At 43.7% G+C, this 13,017-nt stretch overlaps 1 protein-coding gene across 2 annotated transcripts in view; it reads left to right on the top strand.

Moving 5' to 3' along the window:
* Window positions 1-5,736: 5,736 nt before the first annotated feature.
* F13A1 (coagulation factor XIII A chain) overlaps window positions 5,737-13,017 on the top strand; it is a 64,505-nt gene continuing 57,224 nt past the window's right edge. The window contains exons 1-3 of one of the 2 annotated variants that reach the window (XM_031049723.2): window positions 5,737-5,773; window positions 6,900-7,069; window positions 9,446-9,597. In XM_031049723.2, the coding sequence (XP_030905583.2) occupies window positions 9,447-9,597 (151 nt within the window). In that variant the 5' untranslated portion in view covers window positions 5,737-5,773; window positions 6,900-7,069; window position 9,446. Of the gene's footprint in view, window positions 5,774-6,899; window positions 7,070-8,413; window positions 8,492-9,445; window positions 9,598-13,017 lie in introns of those variants that run through there. The other variant, XM_031049722.2, reaches the window with a different exon arrangement.

Genomic DNA, 13,017 nt, shown 5'->3' with positions numbered 1-13,017 from the left:
CATTCACTGCAGGGAGTTCTAAGTGCTGTGGGATTTAGTCAAACAGCAAAATACAAGCTTCTACTATGACTCATCTAGTGTAAAACTAGTGCTAAGTATTGTACATAATTAAGACAACATTATTACAGTGAGATAGCACTTCTTTTTTTGGCATGGTTAAAGTCTTGAAAAGGTGTAATGTTTTCAGCCTTCAGAGCTGTGAAGATGAAGAGTTCTGATGGGAGTTCATTCTAAAAAATATCATGACTACAGTGAGTTTAGATCATAATTTGCGTTATTCCTGAAGCTCTGCATGTATATTTCAGTCATCTTCATGGAAGGTTGTGGTTTTGCTGAAAATAAACACAACCTTAAAGTAGCATTCATTAGATAAGACATGCAACAGCATTTCTAGGCATTCCAAGGGTTTTCTGATTTTTATCTCCAGAAATTACTTATTTTACTTTGAGTCACATTCTTAAAGAGGTACTATTGGTATTTCAAATCATGGACACAAGAAATTACATTTACCATTGAATGCAATAGAAAATATTGGCAACAGTGTTGTTAGCTATAGGTTCAGCATTCAACATGATTGTCAGCAGGTATGGAATAGAAGTATTAGGTAGGCAATGGCCTTACCTATGAGAAAAGTCAAACAAATAGGTCATTACAATTTCCCCCAAATTTTTATTTCAGATATCAGAAAATCAACTTTGATTTTTATAAATACATGTTCTTGATTAGAATTTATTGTAGTATAATGCAAAAAATTCAGATAATTGGTTGCTCAAAAGTAATTTTTTCAAGGTTACTTGTTTTTCATTATTCTGAACTAGTAACTGGTTTTTATGGTGTTATGATACTGTTTCTGGTCATTCATTAGCTGTCTGACTTGAAAACAAGAGGTGGGAAAGCAGACTGCAAGATGAACATAGAACATAGAACTTTTTAAGCAACAGACTTTGGATGAACCCATTTCTATACATGTATTCCATTGAACACTTTTGATGCATGTTTATGCTCTCACTTGAAAACACATTGGCTACTTCTTCAAGCTAATGTTACTGCCCCTTTTCTTATCATTTCCTAACATGCTGCTTGCACCCCATTTTCATGCACATCTCCAGGGAATTATCCAAATTACAGGGACCGCAGAGTTTCCGGAAGAATTCCAGTCCAACAAGGCTCTTGGGTCAAGAGACCTGAGCCACAGCCAGTTGAGTCCCTTCTTTTTGTGTGAGTTGAACAAACTGTAATTTTTTATAAGTCTGAAGATTAAAAATTCCAAGGGCCTTTCTGAGAAAATGATCATTTAATATAAGAGATAGATCGATCAATTTCCGTTTTCTTTGCACTGCTGTTTTCCAGATGAGTTTCCAATCTATTAGTGAAGTAGTAAGTGCTCCCCTAGCAACAAACCATTGATGTTTTGAAAGAAAATCAAACGCTGTACAAGGTTGTTGGAGAAAAAGGCTTGAAAGCAAAGGAGTGAAAGATCGTACCGCTCTTATGAGGCTGCAAAAGCTTGCGAAGATTAGAGCTGAGAGTGATGGGCCAGAGAGAGACCACGGAGTCAAGGAGAAGGTATCTGCCTTCAGAGCTTTGCCCTAGTATGCCTTCTTTCAGGCTCACAGCCTAAAACTTTATAGTGGTTGACCTGTAAGGAGCACACAACAGGTGTGGGAGAGGATGGACAAGCATCAAATGGAGAGGGCATCTATTGTCTGTGGTTATTACCCTGAACTTTGTATAGCTTTGACAGAATGTACACAGCCTCTGGACATGTGAGACAAATGCTGCGCATGCCTGTTCTTTGTAATATAGGGTTTTAACATTAGCTGAGGAGCCAGGGACCTTGCTGTGAGTGCTGGAGTTATCCTGATTCAGTCTTAGCTGATCTGACTTACCTTTCCTCCAAACATGAGCTCACTACAACCACAAAGGGAAAAGTATTTGTATTCCGCTGTGCACATTGACAGTAATATTGTGGACGCAGCAAAGCACTATAGAAAGAAACAGGTGTATGGAGCATTTAGAAGACATTAATTTTGGCTTATGTTCTTTTTCAAACCACACTGCAAAAGGTTATAGTGGGAATAGCAAAGGAAAGAACTTGCAGACTTCACAAAAATCAAAGCATACAGCTTGTGCTGGACGGGTATATTTGGCACACATCTGTGTTTATGAAATTACTTTTAAATTGCTTTTGAACTTCATCTGGATAATGATTCATCCTTTCAATTTCCTTTCTCCCTCCGGAACATCCACTATTAACAAACCAACCAGTTGTGATGTTCTACAATCCATATTTGAACCTACTTCTCAAAACATTGCACACTTCCTTAAATAAGCAATTACTCAGCTCCTATGCACAAAGATAAGATCAGTCTTGGGACTTATGGATCAACACCCCAGTTTGGCAACCATCCTTAAAACAAGTCAAGAAGCAGTTGCACTAGACTTGTTAAGCCGCAACATCATGCCGCAGAAGTGCAACATCAACAGGCAGCTTCAGTGTTTCTGTACAAACAAATATTGTGCAGCCTTGATTTGATAGAGCTAAGACTGTTACAGGATTCAGGCATATGCCTAAAGATGGAATTACTTACAGGACTGAAGTTAAGATGTGCTTAAGTGTTTTGTTGTGTATGGGCCTACACACTACATCTGTGTTTGTATTAAAATGAAAATCTGTTCTACAAGACATTCTAGTATTTTAAAATGTATTTTTGTTCAGAACTGGAACAGGAATTTTACCCTGATATGAAATTTAGGAAATCTTTAATTCCAGAAATCTTGTAATTGAGTGTACTTGAAACATGGTGTGTCAGTAATGTTGAAACGCTTTGTGGTATTAAGATTGAAACATTGCATGTCCACATATGTTACTAAATTAATTAGAACCAACTGTGAACTAAGCATGCTGGGATTGCCTGGGTTGTGTATTACCCACACCCTGGCTGCAGAAAGAGCTCTGGTCTGATCTAGCTTCTTGGCTGAGTTGTAATGCTCCATGAACGCTGCTGTTCAGCCTACCACTAACACAAGGATATTCATCTGCGTATGATGTAGAGCTGGACCTGCTAAACCCTGCTCAGCTCAAATGGCTTTATGTAGGGATGTTTCAAGTGTATTTTACTAGGTGTTTGACATGAGTCTTTCAGGGATGCTGGGCACAGACTCTGTGCTTGTGCTTGTAGGTGGTTTGGGTCTTCCTGGGCTTATCGATTCTGGCCTTGACGTACCCAAGACAACTCCTTGCTGTCCAGGAGCCATGGTAATTTGGACACAGCACAAATGGATGACCTTGTTTGTATGTGATGCTGTGTGCAACAAGTGAGCCCCTCTGGAGCTGTGGGATGCAACTTTGCAGCAGCCAGTCTTGGTGCAGGACTGGGCTGCAGCTACTTAAACTCAAGCTAGGTCTTTGCAGAGACTTTAAGGTTCCCTTCCCTGAGTTTCCCAAGCCTGTCCTGCCATAAACATCCCAGCTCAGCTTCTCTCTTACTCTTCCTGTGAGAAACAAGGGCAGCCCTTTGTACACAACCAACTGAATGCTTTGGATTCAGATGTCAGTAAGAATAGGGGTGGGAACCTGGATTGCATGTTCATAACAGGCAGCACAGTTACTTTCTTATTTTGCTGCAGTTACTACACATACAGTTGTATTTCTGTCTGAGGAAGCAAAAAGCCTTCACAGAAGAGTACAAAAAAAAAATCATGTGTTTTCCCAAGCCTGAACTCATGAGCTTGTATGTGCTTTACTGCAACCTGACTCTTCCTGTAAGAAATATATTTTACATAATTGGCAGTGGCAGCCACATATTCTGAGAGAAAAACTGTGTACGCTGTGTATCATTGATAATGATTTGCAGCCGAACCTTCCATAAAAGCAAAGGATAATTTAGTACTTGAAAGCCAGGCCTCAAAACAAAAATAAAATGTTTTTCGTTTTCTGTGCCTAGGCTAGGATTCATCTCACCTCACTGTAGACACTGGCAACGTAGACACATATGGTAGGCCCCATCATCAAGCTCCCTTTGCAGTCAATACAGGGAACAGGCACTTTTTAGGCCATGATTCATCTGACCTATTTACATGTCTGCTGTAGGAGGAGATGAATCACTGCCTAGACTAGATCTGTGCGGAGGATAAAGGGAGCCTAAGATGGCTAGCTCAGATGTAGATGCATATACAGAGCTACAGCTTGAATTTAGGCTTGCAGTTTGGAACAACAATTTTCCAGAGAAGAGTTAAATTTCCTAAGCCACATTTTCCTAGCAGAATGTATGTATGAATATATATATATATGTTTTTTTCTTCCTGCAACAGAAACATTTGCAACAATATATTTTGAAAACTAGCCCTATATCCCCTTCTCCAAATGTTCCACCATCTGAAGAGCTACCATTTTATCTCTCTTTGCCTCTGCCCTCTCTCACACATGCAGACATGTGTACCCATGCCATGCTTCAGAGCTAGGCCTCCTGAATTTTCAGCATTAACTCAAAATATACTTCTCTGTGTGTGGCAGCCAGAGCTGTTACACACAGATAGATATATTATCTGGGGGGTGTATTTGTTTGTTTGGGGTTTTGTTTGGTTTGTTGTTTTGTTTTTTCAAGTGAAAGCAAAACATGCAAACAAAACCATCAAATGAACATTCCTGAAATTTGCTTATGTTTAAAAGTAATAGTTTTTGTTCATGTTTTCTGTTAGAATTTTCTCTACTCTGCCTGCAGCCTTGGTGATGCAGGGCATCGTAGGAAGAAAAACATCAGTTTCTGGGAGACAAGCACTGATGCAGACGAAAAGAGAAGACAGACTTGATCATCTGAAAAAGGGTTGCAAGTTCCTGAGTGAAGCTCTAAGAAGACAAGAGAGAGGTAATGTTATATTATTATGTATAGAAGATCAGAGTTGAGCAGATTGAGGATGATGTCCTCACAGGAATACTAGGGCACTTGCTGCTCTATGATGTCCCAGTGCATCTGAATATCCATTGACACTGCAAATGGCAAAAAAGAAATATTTAAAAATATTTAAATACTTTAAAAAAGGAAAAAAGGAAGCCATCCTGTTGCAGAGCTTTACAATGCTCAGCTGGTGCTGAGCAGTGCTTGTAGCTACAATAGTGGTAGGCAAAATCTTTCACATCCAGCCATTGGCACACAGCACAGCAACCCATATATGTGAGCACCTGGTTGATCAGTTTGCTTGTGACAGTTCTTGGCACACCCTCTCCTTTGGCTGTACAGCTTTACCGACTCTTGTGTTTTGTGGGATTTTTTATCTTTTCCCCCACAAGCTCTTGTCTGCCATGGGAAAACTTGGAACAGAGCAACACTGGCTCTGGCAACAACAGGAAACTGCATTTTGGATAACCCTTTACAGTGCAAGCTTTGCAGCTATTTAAGGGGTTTTCTGTGGGGATTGGGAGGAAGGGCTGTCCATCATCCAAAGTCCATTGCAGAGGGAAGTGTGCCCATGACTGCAAAGGTCTTTGACAAAGGCCAGAAGCATCTGAAGGCCACCCCTGAGAAACGGGAATGAGCTTATGGTTTTCCACAGGGTGCAGTGCAGAAGCAGCTTGAAGAAGAAAGAGTGCTCCTTCACCGGTCATCCCAGTGCATCATTCATTAAATATAACGCCCTACAGGAAAACCAGGGCTTCGTGTTCTCTCTGCCCCCTCCTGCATCAGCCCTGACGTCAGTAGTTTCAAACCATGGAAGTTAAATTAAGGCCAGTGCAGCCTAATAGGAGAGGGAGAGCAAATGCTAAGAAGTCCAGGTAATGAGAAAATACCTGCCATCTGGAGCTGTCATAAGCACGAATTTATATCACTTCCCTCAAAATAAACAAATTACAGCACGGGGAACATTACTTTCCTTGGATGCAGCGCCCCCCTACAGCCCAAAATGTTGGCCTTCCTGCTTTCTGTGTGATTGGTGGCTTCTGCCAAAAGCCCCAGAGAGATGTACATGGGCACAGGAGGCATCTGCAACCGCTGGCTGTTCAAGTGCAATGGCTGGAGTGGGATCTGTTTGGCTGCATCCGCTCGCTCCCTTCCGCACTCTGATGGAAAGTTTTCCTCCCAGCTCTGACAGCACCGCAGCCACTTGGGGAAGCACATGACTTCCTCGGGAGCCGGCATTTCTTATTTGTGTTGCAGGCCTCCAGCAGGCATGGCACCGAGGCAATATTTATATCAGTTTTTGTAACATCGTCGCAGCAGCTGCAGTTTTGGGAACTGAAGTGCTGGCTGGAAGTGGAGAGAATGGCACAAAGCACACCACGCCATGTAGGAATCAGGGTGGAAGGGGGAAAAAAAGAAGAAAAGGGAGAAAATCATCAATCAGCCTCCTCCCCTAGAAAGCTCATTGTGTTCCCATGTGCCAGGTGTGCCACTTGCCCTCCAGATGGTTGCCACAGGGCCCATCTGTGTAAGACTGAGTCAATAGAAATCACAGCTCAGGATGACAGTGATGGGACCAGATCTTTTCCTGCAGGGTGCTCGTGTTCCTGGGGACACAGGGCAGGGGAAGGGGAGTCCTCTGACTGGGTGATTTTCTGTGCTACATGCCTAATAACTCACTGGGGTGGTGGCGGAGAGCTCCAGCCCTTTGGCTATGAAACAGCACAGTGTAACCCTCCTGTGCAGATAGCAAGGCTGCTTCCAAAAGCAGGGCAGCCCAGTGCCGTGCCTTGGCAATCAGCCTTACCAGGCTCATTAGCCTGGCTGCAATGCCATGCTGGTGCATCCATGATGCTTTGAGTTCCCTAGCTGGCATCTTTGCCCCATGCTATGCAGGTGTCCTAGCTTATGTGAGCTACCTCACTGTGGCTGGTCAGTTCTCAGGGGGCTAGGATGGGGGGCCTGCGTTCCAGATGATTTACTTGTTGCTTCCCATTACAGGAATGTGACACGATTCTATCCACTTCTACCTCCTGGCTTGATTTCAATCGTGTTAAGCCAGCTGACATTTGAAGCTTCACTACTGCTATGGGCCTAGAAGTCATAGCTGGCTGAAAGAGAGTGGAGACCACTGTGTCTCCACTTCTTCGTCTGCCCTGCAGCTGAAGCAAGTAAGTGCCCATGGCAGGTTCCATGTGTGTAAGAGGAGCTCTCTGATACCCATGCTTGCTCTTAGTAGGTGCCTTGTACCTCTGCTTCCAAACAACAGTGGCTGGCAGGAGAATGGTCCTGAATTCTTCCCTGGACACTGCTTGTTCTCTTTGCCATTCCATTGGTCTGTGGAACTATGTCTGACAGAGAAGGTATCACACAGTCCCCAGTTACCTTAGAGCTTAGTGGAACTGAACAAAATTGACATGGAACTCCACATGGAGACCTCATAGCAGCCTTCCAGTATCTGAAGGGGGCCTATATGAACCCTGGGGAGGGACTCCTCATTAGGGACTGTAGTGATAAGTAACGGGTTGAAACTTAAACATGGGAACTTCAGACTGGATATAAGGAAGAAATTCTTTACTGTGAGGGTGGTGAGGCACTGGAATGGGTTGCCCAGGGAGGTTGTGAATGCTCCATCCCTGGCAGTGTTCAAGGCCAGGTTGGATGAAGCCTTGGGTGATATGGTTTAGTGTAAGGTGTCCCTGCCCATGGCAGGGGGGTTGGAACTAGATGATCTTAAGGTCCTTTCCAACCCTAACTATTCCATGATTCTATGATTCTATGAACAAAATGTTTCCACCAGACTGCTCCAAAGTCCAGTTATTATGTGATGCACATTTTACTGTGGGCAAGAGCTGAAGGTCATTTGCCTTAAACATAGCTGTTTAGTGCAAAAATACCTTCACTCTCCTGAACGACACAGGGTCTCAAGAAAAAGGCCCTCATTGCTGGGCCACCAGCAAGTGCTCCATGTCCATATGCCCCAGAGTCCTCTGAAAGGACTGCCATGACCATGTCCATATGCCCCAGAGTCCTCTGAAAGGACTGCCATGAGGCACCAGGCAAGCGAACCATCACTGTCACCTGCCTGGGAGTGCAATGAAAACTGGCACTTGAAGTTGCACTGCAGGCAGCCTGACATAGAGACACCATTAAAACCTGTTAATATGGTGAGCAAGGCTCCTTGGGCTGTGTCTTTCAGAAAACCCCCTCCAGACTTCCAGTTCCTAAGCCCTTATGCCATGAGCAGCTCTACCCTGTCTCATTAAGAATTGAAACGTTGGCGCCCAAGCTGTTTCCTTAGCTTAAGATGTTTCCTTAGCCCAAGCACTCTGAAATGTTCCTGGTGAGCAGGGCTGGGGTAAGACAGACAGGGAGAGGGAGGGAGTAAGCAAAGACATGCCGGCAGCGGTGGCAGATCCTCTGAAGTGGTACGAAGGGGAGGGCTTGGCAGCCCTTTCGACACTGTCCTATTGCAACAGGAGGGAGGAGGATATACAGAGGTTACTTAAAAGCCCCCAACTTTTTCAGGCTTCTATTGCACTTCAGAAATTCTGCAAGGGAGAAAGGAAAAAAAAAGACTATCTGAAAAGAAGGTACCCCTGCTAACAAAAAACTGCCTTTAGGAGCTTACTGCTGTTAAATAATTGCCACATTTTGAACTGTGTTTTCAGGAGCTTTGGGAAGAAGTTGAGTTCTCATCCATGAATATTTTCTTAGAAGGATGGCATGGCTTTTTCATTGCTACATGCTTACACTGAAATAGAGTGAAAGCAGTTTTGACTAGCTCAAAGAGAAGTCTCTGATCAACCTACATCTGAGAATTCCCTTAAGGTTGTTAGTGGGAGAGAAATAAGTGGATAAGTGCTTTTTTCTTCCTCCCTCCCCCCTCCCCCCCCTTTTCTCCCCTCTTTTTCTTTTTTTCTTTCCTACTTTCCCATTTTCTCCCTCTTTCTCTCAAAAGTGAACTCTGTAGATGCAGGAGTTAGCCCTTTAGAGATTGGGTGTTTGTGTGCATAGAGACAAAAATACAGTTCTCCAGTAATCATCCACAGACTGTTGTAGGCTGTAGTATTTGGGATGATTGCAGTATAACTTTGCGTGTCATTTTTATTAAGGGAGATAGTATGTGATGCACTTTCTGGAAATGTAATTTGCTATTTTGGATTCAATAATGCTGTTTTGGAGGGTGGGAAAGTGAATGATTTTCCAGTTCTGTCTGTCACCTAAAACTCCCTGATGCTTTCAATGCCTTGCTTCTTCTTGGCAAATACTTCTGTTAGGCTTCCCTCTCCTTGTGCTCCTCTTTTCTAATTCATGTATTATGACAAACACAAAATGCCTTCCAATCCTTAGAGAGCTGTGCTCCATCATTACACTGATGTTTTCTGCCTCTCAGTTTTTGTTTATGTGAGTTTCAAAATGTGTGGCTCACTGATACCCCACACTGTTTCTGGTTTCTCCATCTTACATGTGCCATACTGGCTCATGTTTGCTTTTTCCTTGCACTCTTTCTGTCTTTCCTGGTGTTACAACATTTTTTAATACAGGATGTCTGAAACAACGAGCACCAACGAGGACAAAAAGAAACCTCCCCTGAATGGGAGACGAGCCATTCCATCAAACAACTCCAACGAGGAAGAAAATGAGGTCCCTGAGATAGAGGCTTTTGGATTGATACCTAGAGGATTTAATCCAAAAGGTATGGTATACAATTAACCCATGAGTTTACTTTTACATCTTCCAAACTCACCTCTGCCCAGCTCTGTGAATTAAAACCAAACCACATTTTTCCTTACATGTCTTGATCTCAGATAGCTTTTATTGCTTCTCACGAGAAAACTAGCTAAAAACACCCTCTGTTTTGTGTGACCTTAATGGCCCCTGTGCTTTGTGTGACCTTAAACTGACTGTGAAACTACTGCAAAATGCTGGCTGGTGGGGAGAACTTGTGCTAGATGTTCAGCTCACTCATAAAAGTGAATGTGAAACTGAGAGGAATCTCCGTATTTTTAATTTTTCTCCTGTGAAAAGTATTTCAATCATTTGGCTGGGGAGACAAAACAATATCATTGTAGGGGATGAGTAAATCCAACCACATTCTCAGCGCTGATTCTTTGGAGTGCAGCTGAATAAAAGTAGGGAAGATTCGGTTTAAAAGAAATCAGGGTAGTCTCCTGAGGGAGTCACCAACCAAACAACGTTCATTTTTTGTCCTATTTGAAATGAACAGTAGAACTTGTTAAACATGGCAACTCAGGTTAGCCAGATGTAATAATACTTAATACTCTTATGGGACTTTTCATCCAGGGTTGAAAGAGTGCTTAATAAATGGAGACAAGCATTAATTACTGCATTTTACACGCTGGGAAACAGGCACTTTTAAGTGACAAGTTCAGATTTCTATTGCAAAGCATTATTTCTGTAATCCTAATCATGTGCCTTAACCACATATCCCCTACATTTTAATACACACTCCTTTCCTTAAAAAAAGCATTTCTTTTTAAAAATGCCTGAGCAAACCAACTGGCATGTGAAGACTGTAGAAATTTCGCTTGAACCTTTTCAAACAGCCCTGTAGCTCTGGGGCAAGTATGTGTGTTTAAATTGTCAAATGTAATGCAGTACAGGTCCTGACTAGACATCATGTCAAACCCAGTATGTTCCCAGAAGCTGGGGATGTGTAAGTGTGGGATACCTTAGAAGGAATGCAGCCTGTAGCTAAAGCCCACCAGTATCAGAAGAAAGATTCCTATTGCCTTTTGATGTGCTTCACATGATGCTCTGAATGAAGTGCAGTGCTGGTGGGTGGGAGCCTCTTGCTTTTCAGAAATGCCATGGAAACTTAGGAATGTCAGGTCAAGTGAGTTGAGGCAGGAGCCTAGCATGTGCTTAAGGTGATGCTGCTGGTGAGAAAAACAACCCTTGTCCAAAGCCAGGGTTTGTGTGGCCATAGGGTAAACCTGGCTATGGGACTGGTATGACTGAAAAATAAATTTGTGTATGACAGCAAAGCTCTTTTTGTAGAGCTAGATCAGCTCTGCTGTGCAGTTCAGCTCTGTAATGCTTGCAGCAACATCATGAAACGGGTGACCTGAAGGAACAGCAGCAGTGTTGTTGTTTCAGTGCATATCAGCAGTGATCTAAGCTTTTGATACCAGTTGATGTAAGTGTGGTCCCTGGACACACTCTTTTGGGCAGGATGCTTAAGTCACCTGTCAGACCATATTAAAGGTTTATAGCCTAATGGAGCTCAGGCTGGGACTTACATTCGGGAGATGAGCCTGCCCAGAGCACTTGCAGTGTTGTGCTTGGAGGATAAAGTGAGTGCAGGCAGAGCAGGAGCAACAGCGTTATCATGGGGCTCCAGTGAAACAAGCACATCCTTATAGAGAACTGCTTGTGTCACCTCCTTCGCCTTCTGCACATCTCTACATTTCTGTGTTGTCCGGATTTTTTGTAGTGGTTCCCGTATGTCATTGCCATTACACACTGAACAAAGCATGAGAATGCTTTTATCCCTGCTATTGCAATTAAGGAGTTTCCTAGCCTCTGGGGTAGGACAGGACACCTGCAGTAAACACCCAATCATCACTGTTTTCACATGTGCTAGATTGTAGTCAACACAGAGCTATTCAGTGAGTGGAGGTGAAGGCACAGGCTGTCCGGAGAGGCAGTGGGTGTCACTTCCAGGGTGATATGTTGCCTTCTCTCAGCTTTCCTGGCTGCAGCAACCAGCCACCAACTGACCATAACAGGTTACATACCAAGTTCACTTCATTTAGATGCCTAAACTTAACTGAATCTTTCCCTTGATCTGTGCAGTGTAGGTGTCTACAGCTGAGCTAGTCACCCTCGTTTCCCTTGACAGCCAACAGAGAGAAACAGGCATTTTTAGGGTGTGATTCATTTGACCTATTTTAGCTACTACTCCAGGATGAGGTAAAACCTTGTGCTTGACTAGCTCTCTGCTGACACCCACTTCTACTCAGCTGAATCACAGCCGGAGCAAGCAGTGGATGCTGCCAGGGACCACTGCCTCCCCAGTTCGGTCAGTGGGCTGCCTGCTGCTGGAGCCGACTTGCTCGCGGGAGGAGATGCTCAGTGAGGAGGATGAGCAGCCCCCGAGTACTTCTTCATCAAGAAGCCTGTATCTCCATGAGCATGCCTGTGCTGTGTCCTCCCCCTGGCTCTTCCTCGCCAGCTCATCTCACTGCAATGTGTTATGAGTGGGCCTGGTGCTTACAGCCGCTCGGTGGGAGGACACAGCCCTGCGGCCCCGCAGTCTGCAAGCTCCCCACGCACCCTCCTTTGCAAAGTTTGGCAACTCACCAAAGAATCGTGCTTCCCCTGTTAGCAGAGTGATGGGCATCACCTTTGGAAACTCACGCTATTGGGTCTGTAATCCAGAGGCCTTTCTCTCTAGACCTCCAAGAATACCTGGCGTTTGAAAGCTATTCTTGTTATTCAAACACACAACTCAAACTTGTGGTCATTTATTTTCAAGTAAGTTTAACATTGCAAAAGTTTTAAGGAAGCATTACACTGCTGCCTCCTGTGCAGCAAACCTGCTTGCACTAAACAGCAGACCAGGCTAAGGTAAACCATCATATGGACCTTCAGTGTGGGGTCTTGATGATGACCCTTTGTGAGGGACAGATCTGTCCCTCACAAACAGATAAGCATAGACTGGAACCTTCATTTTGATTGCACCCTAGTGATGGTGTTAGCACATCGCACTACCCTGGTAGGTTTTGTCCTCTGTAATTACCATTAAAGTAACACAGGCTGGGTCACAGGTTATCTTACATTCTAACACTGAGAGCAAGTGGAATATGCTGTCCACAGATGTGTGCGGCTGTTTTAACAGGAGCCGTGTAAGTCCTGAGATGAAATGCAGCAAATGGTGAACTGAAGGCCCAGGGTGGCTCGGCTTTGCAGTTCCTTGAAGGATTAGTGTGAAGGAATGGCTAAGTCACTATTGCCTTTTATTTCAGAACGTGAGATGAAAATACAACAAACCCTCAAATTCATCTGTATGCTTCCTCAGAAGGAGGGAGCGGCTGAGCAAAACTTCCTGATAGCTTCACCCCTCACAGAGCCCCAAGATAAGCAGCTTTTT

Source organism: Melopsittacus undulatus, chromosome 1, assembly GCF_012275295.1.
Source record: "Melopsittacus undulatus isolate bMelUnd1 chromosome 1, bMelUnd1.mat.Z, whole genome shotgun sequence".
In the NCBI taxonomy this organism is placed as follows: domain Eukaryota; kingdom Metazoa; phylum Chordata; class Aves; order Psittaciformes; family Psittaculidae; genus Melopsittacus; species Melopsittacus undulatus.
The sequence above is the reverse complement of the archived record's forward strand: the minus strand, read 5'-3'. Positions and strand labels throughout refer to the sequence as shown.